General features: G+C 45.3%; 3 protein-coding genes across 3 annotated transcripts; 1 reads left to right on the top strand and 2 right to left on the bottom strand.

Moving 5' to 3' along the window:
• Positions 1-4414: 4414 nt before the first annotated feature.
• Positions 4415-8379, bottom strand: pcyox1 (prenylcysteine oxidase 1; the record flags this gene model as incomplete). The annotated part of the gene is made up of 7 exons (XM_083657611.1): positions 8270-8379; positions 7048-7192; positions 6257-6463; positions 5957-6131; positions 5471-5682; positions 5206-5358; positions 4415-5085 (listed from the first exon to the last, which is right to left on the bottom strand). The coding sequence occupies exons 2-7, from the start codon at positions 7157-7159 to the stop codon at positions 4415-4417; spliced, it is 1530 nt and encodes a 509-aa protein (XP_083513737.1). The 5' UTR covers positions 7160-7192; positions 8270-8379.
• Positions 8380-8681: 302 nt separating this feature from the next.
• Positions 8682-11580, top strand: fam136a (family with sequence similarity 136 member A). The gene is made up of 3 exons (XM_083657644.1): positions 8682-8969; positions 9118-9258; positions 10596-11580. Exons 1-3 carry the CDS (start codon positions 8883-8885, stop codon positions 10782-10784), a joined length of 417 nt encoding a protein of 138 aa, XP_083513770.1. The 5' UTR covers positions 8682-8882; the 3' UTR covers positions 10785-11580.
• A 3198-nt stretch (positions 11581-14778) lies between these two features.
• gmcl1 (germ cell-less, spermatogenesis associated) lies at positions 14779-25473 on the bottom strand. The gene is made up of 15 exons (XM_083657922.1): positions 25354-25473; positions 24684-24869; positions 24422-24545; positions 24209-24305; positions 23978-24075; positions 23416-23528; positions 23241-23306; positions 22984-23068; positions 22785-22875; positions 21974-22114; positions 20713-20782; positions 20489-20564; positions 20239-20384; positions 18266-18353; positions 14779-17841 (listed from the first exon to the last, which is right to left on the bottom strand). The coding sequence occupies exons 2-15, from the start codon at positions 24860-24862 to the stop codon at positions 17698-17700; spliced, it is 1518 nt and encodes a 505-aa protein (XP_083514048.1). The 5' UTR covers positions 24863-24869; positions 25354-25473; the 3' UTR covers positions 14779-17697.
• Between the last annotated feature and the right edge of the window lie 432 nt (positions 25474-25905).

Here is a 25905-nt window from a genome sequence, read left to right as displayed (position 1 = left end):
CCGCACCGAACTCCGAGCAGCAGAAAGAAACTGGAAAAAATCTCTTGACCCCATCGATCTCTCAATATATCAACTCACCCTCTCCAACTTCACCTCTGCAGTCTCCTCAGCCAAAACTGCCTTCTGCTTCCAATCCCCGCAAACTCTTTTCCATCTTCTCTACCCTACTAAATCCTCCTCCCCCACCCCCCCCCTTCCTCCCTCTCTGCAGACGACTTCTCATCCTTTTTCATCAAAAAAGTTGCTGACATCAGTTCTTCCTTCCCCCTCCAGTCATTCATACAACTCCTTGCTCTGACCCAAACCCACTGCCTCCTACTTCCGTCATCTCTTCCTTCTCTCCTCTCTCACCGGAAGAAGTCCTTAAAATCATAATATCAAATCATGCCACCTCCTGCCCCCTAGATCCCCATCCCTTCCCCTCTCCTCCAGTCCATCTCCCCTGACATTTCTCTGTTTCTCAATTCCCTTATCAACTCCTCCCTGTCCTCTGGTGTCTTTCCAGCTGCCCTAAAAACAGCTAGGATAAAACCACTCCTCAAGAAACCATCCCTCGATCCCACTGTCATTACTAACTACCGTCCCGTCTCCCTCCTGTCTTTCATTTCAAAAACTCTCGAAAGAGCAGCATCTGGTCAACTCTCTTCCCACCTCACCCGAAATAATCTCTCTGACCCCCTTCAATCTGGCTTCAAACCGGCACACTCCACTGAAACCGCTCTCCTCTCTGTCACCGAAGCCCTTCACTCTGCCAAATCTTCATCACTTTCATCAGTACTTATACTTCTCGATCTCTCCGCAGCCTTCGATACTGTCAACCATCAAATCCTCCTCTCCACGCTCTCTGACCTGGGAATCACTGGCACCGCACTATCCTGGTTTTCCTCCTACCTGTCTGACCGCACATTCCAAGTCCTCTGGCGAGAAACTCTTTCACAGCCCTGCACTCTCACCACCGGTGTCCCCCAAGGTTCAGTCTTAGGTCCATTTCTCTTCCTTCTTTACATGCACTCCCTTGGCCATATAGTATCATCCCACGGTTTCACCTATCACTCCTACGCCGACGACACCCAGCTTTACATTTCATTCCCCCCCTCTGACACACATATCAAATCACGCATCTCCTCCTGCCTCAGAGACATCTGTGAGTGGATGTCTGCTCACCATCTTAAACTCAACAGCACCTCAAGATCAAGGAGAAAGAGAAGAGCCAGCAGCTAATCTATTTAGATGGGACCAAGTAGAGACAGCTGTTTTTTTTTGGTTCAGACGGGAAAAGCGCACAGTCTTTTGACCGGCTTATTGCTCACCTTTTTGTTTGTTTGATTGATCAAAGTTTATGTATTCCACGTGTACAGATGGAAATAAATACGTCTTATTTCAAACAGTTTGGACTGGCACGGGCAAATTTTTTGAAAGAAATTACGAGTCAGAAACATGCAAGTTCCCGTTTAACAGTGGTTAAAGACAATTGTTTGTATAGCCACGACAAAGTCAAAAGACTCTGCACTTGTGATAAGTTGCTGTAAACCCGTGAAGACTGGAAACGTCAGCATCAAGCACCAGCCGGATCGCAAGATAAAAAATAAAATAAAAAGGGGGATCGATCAAGCTGGATTACTAATGGATTACTGTGCTGCAGCCACAGAGTGGTTTGGATTCCAGTTCCCGGGAAAGATTTGAATCAGAGGAGGACGGCCGTACTACTAGGCAAAGGGTTGTGAGTAGAAAGACTGCGGCTGTAGGCTTACTGCCAAATTTATGAACGACGTGACGGTGTTCTTTGCGATCGCTCAATCAGACGGAGAAAGCGCGGACTAATCGGACTAATAGAATATACGACGTTTGATGAACTGACCGATTTACTGAGCACTGATGAACTGTAGCCTACTGACTGAGTTATGAAAATGGTAGCCTACTGGATTAAACTTTCAGTTGAAATGATGGCGGACGGAGTTTAATAAACTATGGATGCGCTCTGGATCGGGACATTGAGACCTTGTGACTGCCATTTAATATTGAGTGGCATTTGGTATTGCGTGCATGAAAAGTGTTTACGCCATAAAATTGTGAAATGAAATGGGTTTAAAGTGTGATCCTGATACACTAAATCAAAAAGAAATGTGGGTGTTTAAAGATCTGAATTAAATAAGACAAATCAGAGGTTGTATAAGACAATTCACTGAATTGAAAAACTGAGTGTTTTTAAAGGTTTAAAGGGGCAATGCCTGAAGATAAATGACCAGAGGGTGATAATACTGCCACCATGGCAGAAGATGCATCCCACAGAGGGAAACTTGGTGTGTGTACTCACAAAATGAATGAAATCAAAGCTTGGCTTGAGCATGATGGTAATGTTGAAAGTGTGAATGAAGGTGTAGCAGGGTTTGAAACCCTGCTTGATGAATTTAAAAGGACTCACACTTTGGTTCAAAGGTATTTATCTGAGGAGGCTTTGGAAAATGAGAGAATTGATTGGTATGAACCAAGATTGTCTGTTTTTACAGACTTCTTAAAGGAGGTTCAGTTATGGATAAACTCTCAAAATGATCCTCAGCTGCTGATTGAACCTAAGGACAGCATTTCCAATACAACACGTACTTCCGAGCATTCAAAAAGATCTGGAATTTCCACTGTCATCCACACGCCTTAAAATCCATGCTGAGAGAGCAGGACTTTTGGCCCGCGCAGATGTTTTAAAGGAAAAGCACGCACTTGAACTGGAGAAGGCTGCTTTAATTGAGCGACATGCAATGGAGAAAGTTAAAATCCAAAACAAACTTGAACAGAATGGATTTGGAAATGGACCTAGCTGCATCTGATGCCAAAATGAAAGTTCTGGAGGAGTTTGAGAGCCAATCCAGGTCTCATTCAGCAATTCAAGGAGAAGCCGGTGGAGATGGCATGAATGATGACTTGGACCCTTCAGAAAACCCAGAAGCCTCTCCAATCACATTTACTGAGCTAGGAGCTATCCCCAAAACACCGCTCCAAAGAGTTTTGATCCAGCAGCCACCACCTGACTCACTCCAAACAGCGCCACCTAGGAGCATAGCGCCACCTAGGATCATAGCGCCACCTAGCATCATAGCGCCACCTAGGACCACAGCGCCACATAGGAGCCCAATGTCACCTAGGAGAACAGCGCCACCTAGGAGCCCAATGCAATCTACATTTACAAACCATGATGGCAATCTCTTATGTCATACAAAGACAGAATGATATCGCTGACTTGCTTGTCAGTCACCAAAGACAGACCTTGCTTTCCTCCATACCTACAATCCATGATCAAATTCCAAACCCCCCACCGTTCCCTCCGCCCCTCCACCAGTGCAGGCCGTCTCGCCCCTCCGGCGCTTCATGGACCATATCGCTGCACCTCATGACTGTTCACACACCTCGCACCAAAATGGTGGAACGAACTCCCCCCCGCAATCAGAACCACAGAAACACTAGCCTCTTTCCACAAAAAACTAAAAACACATCTTTTTATATCCCATCTGATTCCCCCCTGACTGACTTTCCTCATGCACCACCTATTCATTGTTTTTAAAACACTGGACTATTTAAACTTGACATTTTGTTTCACCTGATCATAGTATGAATCATTGAATTAATTTATTATTGCTGTCTATTCAAATTGTTTACTGCTGGTTTGTAGTTTTTCTATCAGTTTTTTATTGCTATGCTGTACATAATCTCTGTACGTCGCTTTGGATAAAAGCGTCTGCTAAATGCCAATAAAGTAAAGTAAAGTAAAGTACAAGACACCGACATAAACGGGGGGACATTTTTAAGTCAACCCTGCAGTGCAGCATGGTTCACTATGCATAGTTCACAGGAAGAACAGAATTCAGCACAGTAAAGGGTTCCATTTTTTTGTGAGATTTGTGCCATTGTTTGCTGGTGATGCCTTCAGGTTTAGATGTTGAGAAGGAAGATCTGTGAATAATATCGCGTTGGTTAAAGGCACACTATGCAGGATTCTTCAGCATTTTCCTAAAAAACAAAACAATGTATAGACTCATACAAAAGTAATCCCTCTCAAACTCGAGGTGGCGAGTATCAAACTGCAGAGCTGGTGCGTTTGAAATCGCGAGGTTTGCTCTTATAAAATATGTTCTCCAACTTTGGAGGTTCAATCATCTCGAAGAACGAGGCCGAGTCTCTCTCTCTCTCACTTGTGGAGCCGGGGGGAGGGGCCAACTTTGAATGCCGCGTGTTTACTAACAGCAACCTACAAATCCTGCATAGTGTGCCTTTAAGCTTTACGAGGGCTGAACACCCCAGATTGCCGCGATAGGCATTTTATTATGGCCTGGTGTGTTTGTGTGATATATGCCTGACGGATATAATATTATTGCATTTTTGCTTCTCATCATAAGCAGTCAGTGACATCCCTGCCTCTCGCTCCTCAGAGTTCTCCTCTCAGGCGGGTGTGCAGGTCCTCCTGGTCTATCTTGGCGTCCAGGCCGTGCCAGCGGTGGTGAGCCAGCAGCGCCAGGTTCCGGGCGGCGATGGCGCTCATCTCCATGGCGCTGGCCGCCCACTCCACGGCGTTCAGGTAGTACAGCCGCTCGTGCAGGATGAAGGGAGGGGTCCTGCGGTGGGGCGGGCGGTACTCGGGGTACGCCAGCCACCGGGTCTCCGACACCGAGTCCCAGGAGAGGAACATGTGGCTCAGCTGCTCCTGGGTGAGCGGCCGGGGAGAGAACACCTTCCACACTTTGCTCTGGCTGGCGGGCGGGCGCGCGTACCCCGGGGGGATGTGCACGGGGTCGATGGAGCCCAGGCTGTGGATGACCGTGTCCTTGGAGTCCGTGGTGAGGACGTCGGACACGGTGAAGTCCGAGGCCAGCGCCGAGGTGCCGAGGTACGACACGTTCAGCAGCCCGTGCACCAGAGTGGAGACCGTCTGATGGTAGAGCCCGGGGTACTGAGAGGGGATCGGCGGGGCGAAGCCCGAGAAGCCGATGTCAGACTTACCCAGGTGAAGTGGCGTGGCTATGATCACGATGTCGTACAGGGCGTGCGCCGAGCCAGACTCGCCCACATAATTGATCTCGTAGAAACTGGTTGTGGTGCCTGAGAACGAGAGACCGAGAGCAGTTAGTTAGGATGTGATGATCAAAAGACTGAAAAACGTGCGCAGGAGAAATCCATCGGTAAGACAAAATGACTAGATGAAGGAATTTAAAACCATACCCGACTTAGACGGCCGAACCTTGACTGAAATGGAAGTCACTCTGGCTGAGATGAGCTCGGCTTTGCAGTGGTACAGCAGTCCTAAGCAAACACGTTTATTACCTCCGTCCACTGCCCACAGGCCCGGGTCTGCCCCTGCTAATGACACCGCTCCTTCAGACAAGAAGAAACGTGTTACAAACCTTTTACACCCCCAACCCCAAACTTTGGGCTTTCAACAAAAAACAATGAATCCAAATTCTGGTGTTTATACTGGGACACGTACCCACGAAGCCATTGATGCGGACACTTTGGCCGTAGTTGACACGAGTGATGGGAGCCACGATGTCGTTGACGAAGATCTGTGAGAATCCGTCGCCCAGCATCGCCTCCTCCAGGGTCTGATTGGCCAGGGTGAGAAAACCATCACCGCCCATCGCGTGCAACAGCTTCTCCACGTTGGAGAAGGAGTAACCGAACTGCTGGTACTGGTAGATCCTGTGAAGAAGATCACGAAGATAACCAAAATAATGATCCTTCCGCGAAAACATTCCTGAATTTCATGCTAAAAGCGTACGATTTGGGTAGCCTGGGTAAACCCATCCCCCACGTGACCTGCTCTCAGACCTGCTCTCAGTCACTAGGTGACTGGGAACTGAGAGAGCAGGTCACGTGGGGGCTGGGTTTACCTAGGCTACGATTTGGGTGCCGTGATTTTTTATATTTATAGTAGTGCCATCACCAAGTATCAGTAAACGATGACCTTTCTCACCTCATGAATTTGTCCAAAACACTCTCCACCCACATGTGCATACGAAGGAAGCTGAACCCGTATCTCCAGAGCATGCGCAGGATATTCACGATAAACCAGTCGCTCTCTTCATAGGTGAGCTCCTTTCCGTCAAAAATAGCCAATTTGGAGGGGACATCCTTCCTCTGTGAAAGACCTGGCAAACGTAAGAGACACAGATACAATGAGTTCTCCCACTACAAGATCACGGTTGGAATCGTATTAAACTCATGTATCAGACTATATACACAAACAACCACCTAAGAGAGAGGTTGAAGTTACCTAATTTATCAACAAAGTGCTTCATGTGTAGGTTCAGGGGGTGGATGATGGCGCCTCCCGTCTCAAACTCGTAATCGCCGATCTTCACAGTTGCTAGTCGCCCGCCGACGCTGCCCGGTTCAAAAACATCGATCTTGACCCCTGCTCCGAACTCCTGCTGCAGGAAGAACGCTGTCGCTGTGCCGCCGATGCCCGCTCCGACCACCGCTATGAAGACGCAGGACAAACGGCAACAACAAAGTAAAAACAAGTATAAGATGAACTCGTTTGAAATCATTGAGGTCTGTTTCACGCACACTTACATCTTCAGGCTACATTGCTGATTTTCTCAGTGCGCCTAATTCCAATAAATCTGACTTGCAACATTTATCTTCTGAGATGTTATTAAAACAAGCCTACCCTATCCTATATTTCATAATCCCTTACACTCTTTACCTTTTATTTCTTTCAAGTTTTGTAAATGATTTCATATTCTGGACATGATCTCGATGAAGTCATCCTCTTTGAAAATCTCCAGAGGAGGGTAAACTGCCTGGGTTTTAAAGGTGAGGTCATTAAGATGATTGTGGGCAGCTGTGCAAGGAGGTGAAAGTGGGACAGGTGAGGGTGTGGTGGATTATGGGAAGTTGAGTCCAGGATACCAGGAAGTCTAGTAGCTTGGGATTTTTAACACTCTTCCCCCACACTAAATTTGAAAAGACTTCTTAGGGAGGATACACACGTGTCACCGAGGACAGCAGGAAGCAGTGGAGGAGAGGAGAGTGACCTCTGGAGGTTTGAGACTGGCTCACCTATCTTCTTGGGCTGGTCTCGCAGCTCTGGGGCCGAGGCTAGACTTCTCCTCCCGGCCTGACAAAGCCCCAGGAACAGCAGCGCTCTCACTGACAGGGTTTTTACACTCATTGTGGGCGTCTAGTCCTTTGAAGTAATGGGCATCTGTACAAGTGGAAAACATAAAGCATGATTAATTAGTTAATTAATCAGTTAATGTAAAAGCCAATTGGAGGTAACCAGGGTTCCCACACCTTCATCATCATCAAATGCAAGGACTTTCAAGGCCCAATTCCCCAAATTCAAGGACCCAACATGGCATAGTTTGAGACAGGGATCAAGGTTAATTACGGCTACAAGTTGTAAATAACAAACATCATCACTTTCTTTTCATTTTTATTTTAGAACAGTCAACAGCGTAACGTTTAAACCATTACTTCATTTCAGTGCGGTCAGTTGTAATACGGTGTCAGCACTGTCAGGAAAGAAAGTCACTTTCCTGACTTTCAAGACTCTAATCTGGACAGCAGCTACCCGGTTACTCGTTCATAATAGAAGGAGAGTACTCGAGTATTTAAATAGCTTAAAATGCCCATCCCTAACTACAACACTGACTCATTTTATAACGAGAACTAGTCTAGCAGGCTAGAAACTCACAATGGGCTACATGCACAACTCCACTACTTCCTGAAATTGGTACAGCTTCTTTATTTCCTGTCATCACTATTGGATGAACTGATTAATGTCAGGTGTGCTGCAGTCACAACAATGATCAGGCACACCTGATTAATCAGTTCATCCAATAGTGTAGAACAGGAAATAAAGAAGCTGTACTAATTTCAGGAAGTAAAAAAGTTGTGCAATGCGTTTAGAATTTGTTTTCACATGTCGAGAGCTGGAGGTGGAGCGAAGGCAGCCGACTCATTTTCTAAAACTTTTAATAATGCCTGGATTTTTATTTTTCAAATTCACAAACTCTCGAGGCTTTCAAGGACCCGTGGGAACCCTGGGTAACGTTAGGTGAACAGTGCATTCTGGACGGTCAGGTCAAAGGTCACAATCACAAGATTTACAGACTAGCTCAAAGGTACAGCACTTGAATTAGTAAACAACTGACTGCATTGCCAAGTCATGACTCATATGATGTCATAAGTTAACTGTCTGTTAGCATCGCATTCAAAACTCTTTCTGATGGGAAGTGTAATATAGAAGTGGACGTGATAGGCGGCCACTGCTGCTCACCGCTTCAGAGTCACAGAGGAGCGTCTTCAAACTGTCGTCTTCACCATCAAGCTTCAACTGTCAAGCTAACTGCCCGTCTGTCTAGTTGACTTCTAACGCTACAAGCTGCTACGAGACGAGTGTGTTTGTGGGGGGAACTAACTTGCTCAAGGAGGTTCGGTTCGGACTCGGAGCACCGAAAGTGAAGCCCACTTCCTGTCACATTTTGACTTCACAATAAAAGTCCTGATTAAAACTCGCCAATTTTTCGTTTTTGTCTAGTTGATACCGGTTGATACCCAAACCCAAACCACTTTTATTTTAAGGACAAATTAATCTCGGTGGCAAAACAGCGACCGGACTGTACGGAGAGACATACTTGAACAAAACGGAACTAATATTTTTTTGCGGAAGAAAGGCGGAAGTGACGCAACTGCCGTTTACGAACCATGCTTGCACCACGGAGGTGACCTCCTTAGTTCTTTTCAATCTGTAATGTGTCAATAAACCTGATTTTGTCGAACCGCAACTTGGCCGACACACCTCCAGAAACCCCCGCGCACAGGTAGATGTCTGAGTGGTGTTGAGTTTGAACCTTGAACCTTCTGAGCACCAGACGGACAGAGCAGAGGAGATGGCAGAGGGACACCAGGCACGCATGCAGACGGTGGTGGAAGACATGGTGCAGAGCCTGGAGAGGGACCATATCCGCAAGATGCAAGTAGGTGGCTGACTGGGGGAAATGTATGGTGTAATAACGTACTGCACAACACTGTTCTGCACAAACATCCTCTGCGTTACAGTCTCCTCAATAGCATGATACACGCTCTTATCATCTGACATAAAGTGACCTCTCTTGCTTGCCGTAGGGTGTTATGTTCAGGTGCAGCGCAGAGTGCTGTGAGCGGCCCACAGACTCGATGGCACAGGTGCACCAGTGCATCGAGCGGTGCCACACTCCTCTGGCCAAGGCGCAGGGACTGGTGACTTCAGAGCTGGAGAAGTTTCAGGTGAGGGAAACACAACCTGAGCACGACTGTACTGTACCATCTGTCAGACTGTAGCCTACCATCTGTCAGTTTCATCCTCTAGATCCCCTCTCAACTCTAAAGTACAGGAGAGAGGGGGGGGCTGTCCCAACTACGTCCTTGACCTTAACCTTAACCAACCATGAGCAGGAAATAACTTGAAAGGGGGGCTTGTATAGAGACAATCGGCATGTGTGGGAACGCCCATACAGGCTCTAGGAACGCCCACAATAGACGCTGGGATTAGCTGGCTCAGCCTGGCTGGGGGCGTGGTCAGGGTGGGGTAAAAACCCCAGTTCTATCCATTCAGCAAAGTTAGAATTTAGCTCATAGCCCAGCCCAGGCAGACACGATCGGGGATTTAACCACTGCAGTAAACGCACATCTGAGCAGACGTCTTGTGTTCTGCTCTACAACCCCCAAGCTCTACAACCCCCAGCACCGTCTTTTGGTGAGTCAGCTCATGAGATATATCGGCGGTTTTACCCCACTCGCACGCCAGCCGTTTAACATTTTGTGGGTGTTCCCACACATGCCGACTGTCTCTATTGATGTGGTTTAGGGACACACTTTAACAGTATGTGAAATGCTCTGTTTTTAGTTGTAGGCTATCTGTGTATCACATTTTTATTCAATTGTATTTAATGTGTGGTACTTTTACACCAGTCTTTTGTATTTACCGGTAATTGTCTTTTTTGTATTTAATTAAAGCACTTTGTATTAAGAAAAGCGCTATAGTATACACACAAAAGCTATTGTTATTTTGGGAAGGATTTATTTTTGTATAGAGAGGCAAAGTGGAACGTCACTTCCTGCTTCAGCACTGTACCAGAGATTTTCATCCGCCATTTATTTTCCCATAGACATTTCGTAAAAAACGCTTATAAAAGTTTTACTTCGTCGAACCAAATGGTTCAGCTATATTTTGAATCGGGAGAGACCATAGAACATTTCACTCTGACCAAAACTTAAAAAAAACAACAACATCGAAAAGATATTTTCTTTAAACCCGCATTTTTTTTTTTACGTTTTGGTCCCAGTGAAATGTTATGCGATCTCTCCTGTTTCTAAATATATCTGAACCGTTTGGTTTGAACCAGTAAAACTATTTTTATACGCATTTTACGAAATGTCTATGGGAAAATAAATGGCGGATGAAAATCTCTGGTACAGTGCTGAAGCAGGAAGTAGGCGATCACTTTGCCTCTTTCTTTATATCCACTGCCATCAAGCAGTTCACATGATCACCCTGCTCCCTGCATCTCCTCGCTCATCAGATCAGACAGTAGGTCTGACCTGTATGTGTCCTGCTCCTACAGGACCGTCTGACCAGGTGCACCATGCACTGCAACGACAAGGCCAAGGACCTGTTTGACTCCGGGGCCAAGGAGCCGGCGGTGCGGGCGCTGATGGACCGCTGTGTGGGCAGCTGTGTGGCCGACCACATCGACCTGATCCCCAGCATGACCCGCAGGCTCAAAGAGAACCTGGACTCGATACCGCAGTGAGGAGGAGCGCGAGCGGGACATCCCGCTGCTGCAGCAGTGCTCTGTGCAGTGAGGAGCGCGAGCAGGACGTCTGCTGCAGTAGTAGTGCTCTGTGCAGACCAGCTCCGCTCCGCTCAGCACCGCAGCAGACAGGGTTAGTGAACCCGCTCAGTTTGACCTGTAACAACTGAGGGACAGACACTGCAAGTGGGGGGGGGGGGGGGTGGAAAGGGAACACATGGCGTTTAGCTTAAGAGTTTACTGACGCCAGTGTTGAGGTACTGTCATCGAATCCAGGACTCCGACTTGGGTCAGACTTGGGTCCGAGTCCTGGACTAATTTTCAGGACTCATGACTGAACTTGGACTTGAACGCTGATGACTCAGACTTGAATTCATGCATTCAGACTCGGAAGTTGGAGACGAGGACCCGGTTAATTCATAGACTTTTTATTGTTGTTGTTATTATTACAGTATTATTATTTTTGTAATATGCCCCTAATAATTTAGCATAAGATATTGATAGCTGTATTAATACTGTGTGACATTCAATTTTGTGTAAGGGCAGGCACGTGTGTTCCACCTACATAATGGATTCACGCTTATGGTCAGTAACTCCGGTATCGGACTCGGGTCATGTTTGTTTGTTAGGATTGTATAAATGAATTGTCTCGGTCGGATTTAAACTCTGAAGCTCTTCGCCCTTATCAGTTCTGTCCTCCCTCGACTCTCTCCTCCATCTTTGTTGTTCGTCCTGTGATGTTCAGTGTGTGTGCTGTGCTCGTCTTCCTCATTGGTGAAATATGTTTATATTGAAATTAAACTACTGTAGATGTAACTGTTTCTTGGATTTACTACCAACATATCAAAGACATTAGAGTTCTGCTTAAAATGTATTCTCAGTCATATCAATATAGCCGTTACTTTTGTTTTAATGACTGAGGAGACACATTCTCAACAGCTGGACCATCTTGCAATGGTGCCAGGGGTGTAAAGTGTGGGGGGCGGTCCCCTTGCTCGGATCACGCCCATTTTTGAACTCGACCTTCATTTGAATGTCAACTACACACCTGTACATTTTTGTGAGTGCATCTTATGCGCTTTTTATGTTATCGCACTGACAAAATGTGACAGACAGACTCACAATGTGAAATCATCACCGGCACCGCTGGTAGTAATGGGAGAAGAAAGACAACGCTGTCGCCTGAATGAGTGCAGAAGAAAATCGTACAAAATTCTAGATCCAGGTAGTAAATTCCACAAACCATTTCATTGGTCCAAAACTAATAATCTAACTGATATGCTGCATACTGTACTTGCACCAAGTCAAATTCCTCATAAGTGTTGTAATCTGATTACTTACTGTGGAATCTGAATCTAATACAAACACACATGTCTAGAATATGAGTTGTTGAATGCAGATACAGACACTTTAGGTCCTTTGCAAAATATAGCAGTAATTGGACATGCTATATCAACAACTTGCTGCCTGCAGTGTCATTACGTGACCGAACATGGGTCAGATAGTCAACTGGGACCAGAATTGAAAACCATGTGACTGTGCCTGCCATTTCTGAATGTGCTGGTTGAAGGATCAGGTACAGTCTCACCAAACACCCAGGTGGTTGTGCTTTGGTATTGGTAAGAAGAAGTGACCGCCTCAAGCCCTGAACACAGTTGGACAGAAAACTCTGGTGGTCCAGATCATTTTTCCGACGACCAAACCACATGGCCTTTGTCTTCAGAAGTCCTCACCAAGTTGAAACGATGGACTGCTGAATCATATCAAAAGATGTATTGAAGAGACCAAAACACTCTGGGGAGAGGCCAACTGGATAGAAACCTGTCACCCGCACACAAATGAACAATTCTGCGGATGGCCTTTGAGGCACCGTATTAAACAGCGTGTAAACACATTTTTCAGCCAGTCTGCCTCGTACACAATTCTGAAAGATGTAATAAAAATGTTGGTGGGAAATGAGTAACCTGACGAATTCATCTGCCTTGAAAGGTTATGAGATGAACCCATCTGCCTTGAAAGGTTATAGTCCAGGCATTTTACGCAAATATGTGGGTCAACCTCACACTAATTGCAACAAAACCAAACTCAACTGATTTTGTATCCTCAATATGTCCTCAATGAAGGAAAAAAGTGTTAAGGAAATTTTGAAAATGACCTAAATATGATGGTAGCCTACCAAAAATGTGTTTTTTTTTGGTTTGTTTTTTAATGTGCCATAAATCTCATCACTTATATCCTCTATGTGTTTTTTGCTTCAAGGAGAAAAAAAAAAAAAATGTTAAAAAATAAAAAAATGTTTTTGGTAGCATATAGGTCATTTTCAAAACTTTCCCTTCATACATTTCCTTAACACTTTTTTCCTTCATTGAGGACATATTGAGGATACTAAATCAGTTGAGTTTGGTTTTGTTGCAATTAGTGTGAGGTCAAGTGACATTTTTACTGGACTATTATGAAATGAAAGGTGCATGTCTGACATGGATCATCTCTTCTCATTTTCATTTCCAGTGAAGGCACACTGAGCAAACAAACGTGATGAAACGAGGATCAGGTGTCGTCAACACGAGATCCAGCTGAAACTCAAGTCTTTTGCAGAGGCTGTGTTGTGTTTGCCCTGGGAACCTGACGAATCTGCATGCCCATCTTTTATTTGCTCTGGCAGAATCATCTGGCAGTGAGATGTCAGGCTAAAGTGTTGTGTAGCAATGCTTGTCTGCTGATGTTTTTTCTTTTTAGGACAAAAAAAAACGTTATTACAGCTACTTGTATGCAATAAAGAAGTAATCACTTCCAGTCATTACACCAGGGATACTCAACTTGCTTTGCCCAGGAGCCACTTTTGTGAAATGATAGAAGGCCAGGGGCCAGTTAATAAACAAACAATATAATTTTTTTCTGTAGCGGATTGTAGGTTTTTGGGGTCAGCCGATGTTAAGTCTGACAATGTTGTGCACACCGGATAGTTAGGTTAAGTGAGTTAGGTTAAGTACATGCATAAGTGCGAGTGGGTAGCAAGTAGATGGTGGTATTTGACAATTTATCTGGAGCTGTCAAACTTTATTTCACCGTAGTTTTTATTGTGAATTAGATTCTAATTCACAATAAAAACTAACGTGAAATTATTAGAAAATGGTCCCCGGGCCGCAAGTTGAGTATCACTGCATTACACCATACTCTAAAAAGTCTGCTCTACCAACATTTGTCTTTGTTCCAGTTCAGATAAAATAAACAATAAACTTTGTCTGAAGACATGTTCAATAGTAATCAGGAGTAACTGTTGCCTGTCATAGCTAAAGTACAGAGGGATACAAAAAAAAACCTGTAGTGTAGTAAAGACATATTTTGGAGAAATAGCACCCCATAATAACCCACTTGGGTGGGCAATTTTATTGGCAGTCAAAAGGTTTTATACACATTTCTTTTGCAAAAATAAATCATACAAATGAAGTACAAATAAATAATAGAACCCTCAAATAAAAAACAACTCATCATAATTACAATGTCAGTTACACAAGCGAGTCATATTAACTCATTGAGTGCCAGCCACTTTTGGAGAACGGATGCTCCCAGTGCCAGAGTTTCAGAGCGTTTTCAGTGATTTCTCGAGGCCCACAGAATATTGTGTGATATTACTATGTAAACACTGAACACGCACAAAGAACGATGAGACTCTATTCTATCATCTGCAAAAAAAAGTTTATTGATCCCATTTTCCGTTCTTTAGTTATGAGCCGGAGAAGATAGGCTGTTTTGAGCAAAAAGACACTTTTCAAATTAGAAGCTGAGTTATTCCGCCTTTTGTGAAATGCAGCATTTCAAGCACATTCACTGAGTCATCTGGTGGGCATCGGATATTCTGGCTTGCGTTTGTCAATCCTGTCCTGCTGCCTGGGTCTGTCTGGGTGTTGTGTGTGTGCTGCTCTGCGTGCCCCCTCCCCCCCCCCCCCCCCCCCGCCCCGCCCCGCCTCGCCTCAACTGCACACTCCTCCTCCTGTCTGTGGTGGCTCTCTGCTGAGTTTGCTGTGCGCACAGTGAAGGGTGCTAGACATCCTGCTTTTTTACAGCGTTCCGCGTGTGTTTGTCACCGGCAACGATGCTTCCAGTTGGGAATAATAACAACTCCACGGTGTGGATGTGCGGATTTGCTGTCGCAACCGACACGGAGCGGCTCAATTGTGGGAGCAGATTGGCTGCTGCAGGCACAGCTGCAGTAACGTGCTTCAGCATATCGATGCATACGGATGCGATGCGATTTCCGTTTCCATAACGACTTCTTCTTTGTTTTTTCCTTGCCTTTCTGTTATGTGGAGAGCACTGTCGCCACCTAAGGGTTCTGTAAAATAGGTTAGACACATCCAATAGCTATAATATTTGTACATCAGAGGCAGAAGGCTTTGATCGACGCCCCACCGTCAAAAAACGCAATTGACGAACATGTCCGTCCTTGGCACTCTACGTTACTAATTGAAATGACGAACATGTCCGTCCTTGGCACTCAATGAGTTAAGCAGAATGCGAGTTAGCAGTGTGTGGCAACTTTCAAACAAAAGTCTGACAATCAACACTTCTATGAGTTTTCAAAGCAACATGAGGTGAGTAACAGTTGAGACGCCAAAGTCGGTACCCCAAAAAGCAGGTCAAAACCAAAAGCAAATGAAAAGCAATGAATGTGGTAAGGGGAACAATGCCAAAGTCCTGACTACATGCAGTACAGTATGCCGAACAGATAAACTGCATCGCAAAAAAAGAGGAAGTCGACAATATGAAACAGAAAGAACTGGACAGCAGGGATAGTATTGAATTAACAGTCGTGCCTATTTCAGACCGAGGTCCAACCAGGGCGAGTCCCACATTGATTTAGTGTTTGAAAGGGTTAACCCACGTTGCCCGACCCGGCTTGGGGAGCGACCTCCAGAGGTGGGTCGACCCGGCTTGGGGAGCGACCTCCAGAGGTGGGTCGACCCGGCTTGGGGAGCGACCTCCAGAGGTGGGTCGACCCGGCTTGGGGAGCGACCTCCAGAGGTGGGTCGGACAAGGGTTGAGGGGCGGGACAGACACATCTCATTGGTTATGAATGGGGGTGCATAACGAACATAACAAGGCTGCTGAACCAAAGGGGCATCCGCCGAACACACACACACACACGGCACTGAAGACACAATACACCAAGATCCACAACCAACCACAAGAAAAAAACGATTATTACGATCTGCACCACAGTCCACAGATCCAGGTCAGCTCTCCTCCAGCTCTGGACAAGCCAGAGAAGAAATGCCATCGTCTTCAACCTCTTTGTGTAATGAGGGAGAGAGAGAGAGATGTCGGATCTTCACCAGAGAGCGTAGAGCAGTGGTTCTCAAACTGGTTCACGTCAAGGACCCCTAAACTGACATAAATTAGACCACAGGCCCCCATCTGATAAGATTTTTGTCCCAGGGTCCCCCATCTGATAAGATTTTATCTTTTAGATGTTTTATTACAGAAAGTGTATGAAACCCATGACAAAAATAGTCATACATTCTGTCATTGTGATACTTATTGATGGAATTATAGTGAAAATAATGTATTCCCCTTTTTACTGGGGAACCCCGGACCCCACTTTGAGAACCACTGCTGTAGAGGTCATATCTGGATTGTCATGACCAGGGATGAACCAGTGTTTACTGAATTAACAAAAGAAGGATTGAACATGGGTCAAGTAACCCTGGTCTGACCCTGGTCATTGGTTTGAAAGTGGTATAAGACTTTGCAGGGTAACAACAAGTGTTTGGAGACCGGCAAAACTCTGTTGCTTTGAACTGTAATCAAATAATGTAGCCTAAGGCTAAGCTACCAACTATTTGATAGAAGCTGTATTTAAGGCAGCATGGGCAAATGAAATAGTACAAACATTATTATATCTCTGATGTAATAAATCTTCGGGGAAAGCAGAGTGGTTCTGCTGGTCTCTAAACACTGTTGCCCTGCAAACAGATTAATTCAATAGTTTCCCCCTGCAGTTCTTTCTATTGCGTGCTTTATTCATTTGAATGCATATCAGGTTTTATAATTTGAATTTCTCTAATAAAAGGTTATTTTGATCATGTCCATGAGATCCTCTTCTTGATCAGGTGACATAACGTGCTCCAGAGCAGGGTACTGTAGGTGTAACACAGCCTCAGTTACCATGACGATCAACCCCGCTGAAAAGTGAGCCACCGTCATGGAACTGAAAAGGGTTCAGCCCAAAGTTAGCTCGCTATGCTATGCTGGCTAATGTTGCTGGGTGAGACGGGCCTGGAGCTCTGTTCTGATGAGCAGATTCTGCCTCTTTCATAAATCTGGACGGGGTTTGGACTGGAGTTTGGAGAAACACAAAGAACTGCCTTCTTCACAGTGGATCTGTAACCGTGTGGGCAGTCAATGGCGTTCCCTCACTGTTCCCATGTTTCAAGACGGTAATGCCCGGATACACACTACTAAACAACACATTCATCAACACCAGGATGAAGTCCCTTCCACAGCCCAGTTGTAAGATCTAAACATCACTGAGAGCTTTTATGGAAGGAGCTTCTGAAGTCTCTCCTTCTTGAAGAATGGTCCGATGTCACGGTACAAACAGTACAGGACAGAAATCCGAGGAGGACTGATGCTGCTCTGAAGGCAAAAGGAATATCCATATATCGCTTTTTTGTTTCAATGGTATACCCCGTGTATAGCTGGGCCCAAACACTAAATATTGAGATACAAAACATTTGCCCTAAACACTACACCGAGCTACAACAAGCATGCAGATGTCATGTCCGATGTCCACCACCGGGTGTTTGAGGAGCCGTGGGGCCGGTCGGACCGAAGGTCAAGTGTGTGTCAGTAATGACCGATGAGTGAAGCATTACCCGGGGAATGGTAGCAGTTCAATGTGGTCCAACGGGTATCAAGAAACACTGTGGGCGCTGCTGCTCTCCTGCTCGGAGGCGTCTGGCCGCTGGTCCAGCTGGGGCGAGGTATACAGGAAGTTACAGCACACGTACAGCGGGAATGACAACAAGCGGCTGTCCAGGTTCATCACAACATACTCCTGAGTGAGTGAAGGACAAGGAGGTTAACTCCACCACAACAGCACGTCATGAGCACAGCAACAGCAGGACAGTAGATGTGGTTAGTATCCCTCACTGAGGCTGTTTATACTTGCTTTTAAAATGTGTCTCGGACGATCGGATCACAAAGTGGACAGTGCTAAATACAAGTGTAAATGACCACCAAGACGCATTGTGATCCAATCACTCAAACCACTTGGCGAGGTGGTCTGGGACGCATTTGACCACATAGCTTTTGTAGTGTAAACGCGCTAATGTGTCGCTGCCGACAGATTTTCATGGAAGTAAAAAATGTGTCCTGAGAGATTATAGTGGTTGTAAACTGACATACTGTAGAGCTGTCCACTTGTGATTGGATCACCCAAGACGCATGTTAAAAACCAGGTCTTAACAGGTGCGACTGACCTGGTCTTTCTCGAGGGTGAGGAGCTGGTAACCCGTCGAGCGACTGCAAACCAGTTTTCCTCTGCTATCAAACGAGGCGAGACGTAACCTAGAGAGATGGGCAAAGGAGTTGGATAAACACACATGTTTTATTAAACAAACACCTATGGTTCACCTCATATTAATGATTTATGCCAATCAACCCAGCTCAGTTACACTTTTCTAACTGCGGTCTTGGAAGGAAGAATGAGGTTCCTATTACACTTTCAGCAGATAACATTTCTGTATCAACACAAGCTCAAACTCACCTTAACTGAACCCAAATAGTCAACGATTTTTTCGAAAGAGTCTGATTCGACTGCCACACAGTGGAATAGTCGAAAAATGTTATGAAACAAGGATCATTCCATTCCGGCTATATGGGGGTGCTTAATGTCTGATTTGACATAGAATTACTGGGTTTCTCCCAATATAGGACGAATCAGCGTGATGTCACTTGCCACCCAGAAATGCGGAACCCCCCACGGCAGTTATTCGTATGAGTTGTGCCAAACAAACGTTAATATAGATAACTACATCACATCGCTTATATTTTGACATTCTGAGTGAGAGCAGAAGTAGCTCAAGAGTTTGATGTATAACATATGCATGTCGTGTTAAAGTTGTGTGAACTGTCGCAGTTTTTAAAATGTAAAGTCAGCCGGCTAGAGTCAGACACTCAAGCCTCCCAAAGCTCAGGCTCCATTGCCGTTGCCACCCAGTGACACGGTTTGTTTACCAAAATGCTGCTCGGCTGATCCCTCGTATATAGTCTTATTAAAAAAGAAAATGAAAAAAATAGTCAAATATTCGTATTGAACAGCCAGACTGACAGAATTCTGAGTCAGCTTTAGAAATTAAATGGGTCGCAAAAATTGCATACAACCACAAACATGAAAGTATATGCAAAACTTCCGTGGCTCACTTCTTACCAGCCATGGATAGCATCCAAATCTGACCTCACTTGTAGATATTCAGTAATGGCAGGTAGGCCTTCCTCTACCCAGTGCCTTACTTAGTATTACTCCTTTACTAACAAATGAGAGGGATCTGATTTATTAGGAATACCGGATTTCCAAGTTCACCGTTTCTTCACCAAAATGTCTAAATGCATTTGACCATGTGGTCAGATTTAAAACAGACTCAGTTCAGTGTTGCCTGCTTGCAATCACAGTCATGATATGAACAGAAATCCAGCTGTCCTAAATTAAAAAGCTCAATATGTTTTTATTTCTAGGATGTCTCAACTTTTCTCAAGAAGAAGAAACATCAAATGCATTTTAATTTGAAACAGAGTCGAATCAGACTGATGTTTGAGACGAGCGCTCGAGGCACGAAAAGCAGACAGACATGAGTGTGTGACTGATGGACAAACGGTGAGTTCTAGAGAGAAGTAAACATTCCTAGAGAAACTTTTCAGTGCTTACACCCCCCTCCCCACTCCAAGCACAGAATATAAGCAAAACTGCTGTTGACTGACAACTACTGATATCATAGTTCAAATGCAAAATAAATTAACTTGTTATTTGTTGTTATTACTTATCACAATTATTAACTTCTAGATGAAAACTGTACATGGGAATATAGGCTCTAGAGCTGTAAAAACTCACTAATGGATTATAAAGGTCTGAATAGGTGCCTGAACATGATGGAAAAAGTCTCTAAACCACAGATTCATAAAGACTTATTAAGGACAAAAATGGTTCAAAAGTATGTATCACTACTAGCTAACTGTGTGCACACTGGAGCACAGTATGAGGGGGGGGGGGGGGGGAGACAAACAAAAGGTGTTAGCATAACAATATTCAATATAATATTCTACCTGTTGTAGGTATTTCTTTACTATACTATCCAGTTAGAATTTTTCTCTCATTCAACCTGGAAAACAGTATGACATCCTGGAATACTCAAGATACCAACAAATGATCGATCTGTCCAGGTAGAAGAAGGCTGACCTGTATGCCAGATGCCTCCGCGGCTGCAGACTCACAGCGCCCCCACATGGCTGACTCAACGTATTCCTTTTGAACACTATGAAGCGGTTCGTGTAGGTCACCAGCAGGTCAAAACCAAAATTAAAGCCTGTCCACCGCCAGCAGTACTGAGGAGAGAAAGACATCGCTCATTACTTTGTATAGAAAATATGATCTTTTCATTATGAATGGCAACCGTGTTTATTAACAGGGAGAAGAATGCCCCACTCACATCCCCATCTTTAGTCAGTTTCCTGCCACACCGCATGCTGCTCAGCTCAAACTCCTCCTTGTTCGCTTCCTGGGGACTGAAGACACAGAGCTACTTTCATCATCGTCAACAGCGTTAACATTTTATTTACTTTATAGGATTTAGTCGGCAGCATCAAGATGACACAGCAGCTGACAAGACACTGACTTGTGAAATTAAATTTCAGTCAGGTCTCAGTTTCTTACCCATTGTCATTGTCGAATTCTGTGCGGAGCATGGCGAACCACTGGGTTTTGTACACCGACGTTAGACAATCTGGAATATGAGGTATGAACAGAAGAACGTGAACATTGGAAAGAGCCGTTAGAACAATGTAATGGAATACTGCATTATAGTGTGTGTTCAGGTTCCATCGAGCCGCACGCAGCCACGCACGGCTCCGACCTGCAAAACCTGCACCGCTTACTTCAACACCTGGGTGTGATTTTTACCCAGCGCACGGAGCTGACTCCAACTGTCAGAGTCGGCTCCGTGCGCTGTGTGTCTGCTAACGTTAGCTACTCTAGCTAGCATACAAGGTAAATGGCAAGCGAACATCAACTCAACAAGAGGATACAATTAATACAATTAATAATTCTCACAGAGCCCCTCCTCCGCCATGTTTGTGGATCTTTTTAGTCCCGCCTCTTTCTCGATTTTGCTTGGTCGCTCGACGTTGATGAGCAGCGCTCTTCTCCAAAAGTTTAAATGTTTTCTTTTCTACTTGAGGTGGGCGGCGCCCAGAGCGCTCCACCCAAAAACACTAGCCAGGCACAGTGGTGGGAAGAGGAGCGCTCCTAGCACGTCCTTATGTACCATAGAGCATGAAGTGCAGAAAGGTGCTAGCAGCAACCAAAAAAAAGATTTCAGTGTTCAGCACTTTGTCAGCAGAATTACGTGTCACCGAATTATCGCCCAGCCCTAATTCAAGACCGCTTAAAGGGATACACCACTTTTTTTTTAAGTTAAGCTCATTTGCCACATCCCCACACGATGACATATTAATCCAAAATGCACATAATTGGTCTTTGGAAGGAAAAGAGGTAGCCGGCACTACTTTCCAAACATGGCCGCCGACCTCTTTTCCTTCCAAAAAGACAGATTATGTGCATTTTGGATTAACATTTCATCGTGTGTTGAGTACCCGAAGCACAACATGTATTTTGGCGCCGTGAGATGTGTGTTTTGGCAGATTTTTAACAGCTGTACCATTAGCCTCCATTCTATGGCGATAATTACTAACTTCACGACTGTAGCTCACTGTAAACTGAGCGGACAGTGCCGGTAAGGCATGGTGTATCTTGGTTAAACTTCCAAAAAAGTGGCGTATCCCTTTAAGGTGTTGAGTTTTAGATTATGCAATTTAAGGATTCCCCCCCCCAGGATCTAAAGACACCCCGATTATCTGCTATCGCCTTTTAGATGCATTGTTCATGAAAATGAGGTTCAGGTAGAACCCCATCTTACCTGGGGGCAGAATATTGTCTCTCTCCAGGATGCGTGCGGAGGCCAGGTCGTTAATGATATACTGCAGGCGGACATATTTGAAAACAGAAAGAAAAGGTACACCTTCCTCCGAGTTCAAGAAGGGCTCCTTCTCACCCAGGTCTGTAGAAAAAGGTCAAATGGAGAGAAAGTAAAACGTCTATGCATCGAGCAGCAGAACAGACTGGGTATAAAGAGACAACGTCACAACACAAGTGTCTTTATCGGGCATCCGGGTACTAGTGCAGCGGTAGATTCCCTGCCTACCAATACGAGGGTCGCCGGTTCGAGCACCCATGTTACCTCTTGCTTGGTCGGGTGTCCATGCAGGCACAATTGGGCTATGTTTGCGGGTGGTGGGAAGCCGGTGGGGTATGTGTCCTGGTCGCTGCACTAGTGCTGTTCGGGGGGAGGGGAACTGGTGGGGAATAGCTAGCCTGGGTGAACCCAGCCTCCACGTGACCTGCTCTCAGTCAGACCTGTTCTCAGTCACTACACTAGTGACTGGGAACTCTGAGAGCAGATCACGTGGGGGCTGGGTTTACCTAGGCTAGGGAATAGCGTGATCCTCCCATGCATGCGCTACGTCCGGCTGGTGAAACTCCTCGCTGTCAGGTGAAAAAGAAGCAGCTGGCGACTGCACGTGTTGGAGGAAGCATGTGCTAGTCTACAACTCTCTCCGGATCGGCGGAGGGGGTGGAGCAACGATCGGGACCGCCTAGCAGGGGGAACTGGCCAAGTACGATTGGGGAGAAAACAGGAGTGGGTGGGTGGGGGGTGAAAGTGTCCTTACCTGTCCTGCGCTTGCAAAGCCAGGCATCGGCGTCAGCCAGAAGCTGCTTGATCGGGCCGTCCCACGATGGATTGAGCTGCAGAAACATCCACTACAGACAGAGGGAGACAGAGGGAGAATAATGAAGAGAGATATGACAAACTTGAGATATACTGAGTGTATCTGACAGGGATCCAAAAAGTTAGGACTGTTCTTGTACCTTTTTCAGAGCTGTGTATACATCCATCTCCACCTGCATGACAAACAGGTCAGACGAGTGGATGAGCTGCTCCATCACCTCCACCCTGTAGGTGAAGCACGGAGACATTCAGCGCACAGACTTTACACTGTGGTTTGAAAGCTGGTTATTCTGCTCAAGTAAACCATAATCAAGAGCTTTATGGTATACAATCTGATTTTATGTCTTTATTAAACAAGGAAAAGGTTCAAGAAGATGTAAATATTGAGAACGCATACCCGAGCTCTTTCATGAGGTCAACGTTCTGGTGAGTCATGAGGTTGTTCAGAAGCCACTCAAGACACCTACAACAACAGATGCACAAATATGCTCTATGCAAGTATACACACCATAAACGTCATATGTACGTTCGCTATTGTGATTTGAGATCAATTAAATTAATTAAAATCTGACTTTTTCATGACTGAATCCAAGCCGTAGATACTAGCACAGGAATAGTAACCGCACACCGTCTTCACACTGATGTTTTCCTTCATGGTCTCTCCGCACTGCTGGATCAGGCCATCCTGTGAACATCAAGAACCCACAGCACTTCATGAGATTTTGGATCATCTGATCACATTTATATAAAACAAATCCACCTGCCCGGGAATACAATTTACTGCCAGCAGCAGAACGGCAATCTAAATAATTCACTAAGGTCTTGTGGCAGCTTACAACCAACAGCTACCTTACTCTGTTAGTTGTGAACCACATAAGCATTTGGTAATTGCTGATTTTCAACCCGCTTTCTATCATTATGATCTCTGTAATATAAAGCAGATGGACAGTGTTTACCTTCTCTATATGTTTTCTGCAACGAGAAATGACATGCTAGTTTTAGCGTTTTAGTGAGTCAGAGCTTTAGGATGAGATATGTTGACATGTGTTGGTAACACCTGTCCATGTATACAATCTAATTTCGGTATAATAGATGGAAACTTCACAGTTGAGACACAGATTCCAATCTACTGACCAGCTGCAGCATACAAGCAGCGGCCAGGATACTGACGACCCTGCTGGGCTTGATCAGAACATCATCCCGGTATAAGGATCCAAATACCACCTGCAGAGCTTCACACATGCACACACACACACACACACACACACACACACACACACACACACACACACAAAAAACAGTTCAGTGCCATCAGCAAAACAAAGTGCTCACGCCATCGCTATTTTCTGTGACTGAGCTGCTCACCTTCTGTGTCGATGTTCTGGTCTGGGATCTCCAAGTTGATTACCATCATGTTGGACTCCTTCCAAGAGCCACTGAACATGCTGGAGAAATACCCCGACTGGAAAGAAAGAAAGAAAAGTATAAGTATTAAACAACATTAAACAATAGACTTATATTATCTTTGTTGTTTGTGTGTGTGTGTGTGTGTGTGTGTGTGCGCGCCTCGTGTGTTACCTGGCACAAGTACACTTTATGGAGATTCCACTCCTGTCCCAGGGCACAGATGCGAATGTCACTGTTTTCCCCATTCAGGAACAAGGTCTGATAGATGTATCTCGATGTGCTTTTCAACTTCTTCCTGTTGCAAATTTGAAAAGCAGAGGAGAGGCAAAGGCATGGCTGAGACAAAAGATGACCAACTACATGAGATCTGACACTGTTATATGTCTGTTATCTGGCTGTTATATCGGACTATTGGATAGCATTCATCTCTTGCCTGCGAGGTGTATCTAGTACAGCATCGTCGTCCTCGTCCTGCTCACTGTCACAGTCACAGTGGGCATTGCGTTTCCTCTTCTTACACTCACAGCCATGTTTGCGGCTGGTGCACGCTCCCTCCACAACCTCCTCTGGTCCCTGAGAGGAAGACTGGAACCTGCTGCTCAGGTTACCCATCTCAAACCTTTCAAAACACACACTAGATCAGTTAATCTGACATTGTGTTAACATGACAAGACATGCCAATTGTTTGCTTGCAGGGCTCTTGTCAATAAAGGTTATCAGCTTAAATGCCCAAGAAAGAGCAGATGAAATGCGATGCAGACAGGTGTTCTTAAAGGGAATCTTCTCTGCATGTCAGCTGCAGCTACACATTCTTCTACAAAGGTGCCCGAACGACCTCAAGATGGCGCTGCAAATTAATTGCATTGACTTGCAACTTGAGTTTGAACTGAGCAGAATCTGGTGCGAGACACAGCACTTTAGTGTTAATATATAGACTGTTAATGTCCATTTTGCCCATCTCAGTGCCACGCTGGCCTGGGTCTGTTTGGGCTTCCGTTGTCGGCATTGTACTAACGTTAGCTAACGCTAGCCAGGTATATGACATGTCTCCCAGGCAACAGACAGTTGTTAACAAACAGTCACATCGGTTGATAGCGGGTTACCTTGTGATAAGCACAGGACAATCTGATTGTACAGGACGGACGGCTGTTGGTTTATCTCAGGTCACACGGTTCATGGGACGTTGACAAGCCAGTCTTCCCTGCTGCCTGCTTCGCTAACAAGACAAGCCTAGGAGCTAACACTAGCTAGCTGCTACATTCAAAACAAAAAGTCGGGGGAAAAAACAACAGCGTTGCTTCTGACACTCAGTTCTCCCGTACAGAAACCATCATGTGTTGTTATCAAGAAAAGCGCTATTCAGAAACAGTTGCATTTTCCCCAAAAATCTGAAATCGCGGAGGCAGGAGATGTCAGATGAACAACAACAAATTTGGGTTTTGGCTTTTTTGTCTTCTTGACTTCTTCGCTTGGTTGCTGCTAGTAGCAATTCCACGTCACAAGGGCGCCACCTACCGTGCGACGCTGGCGGACTGCAAATCTGCCAATACAACTGTAAACCTGTAGCCTAGTTAGTCATCAATACCTCCCTAAAACTCAGAGAGCCCCACCCCAAGTACTAGGCTAGGCCATGGATGTGTTAAAAGGGCTAGGCT

The sequence above is a fragment of the Poromitra crassiceps genome (assembly GCF_964638095.1).
Source record: "Poromitra crassiceps genome assembly, chromosome: 21".
Lineage (NCBI taxonomy): Eukaryota > Metazoa > Chordata > Actinopteri > Beryciformes > Melamphaidae > Poromitra > Poromitra crassiceps.
This window is presented reverse-complemented; position numbering and strand designations above follow the sequence as displayed.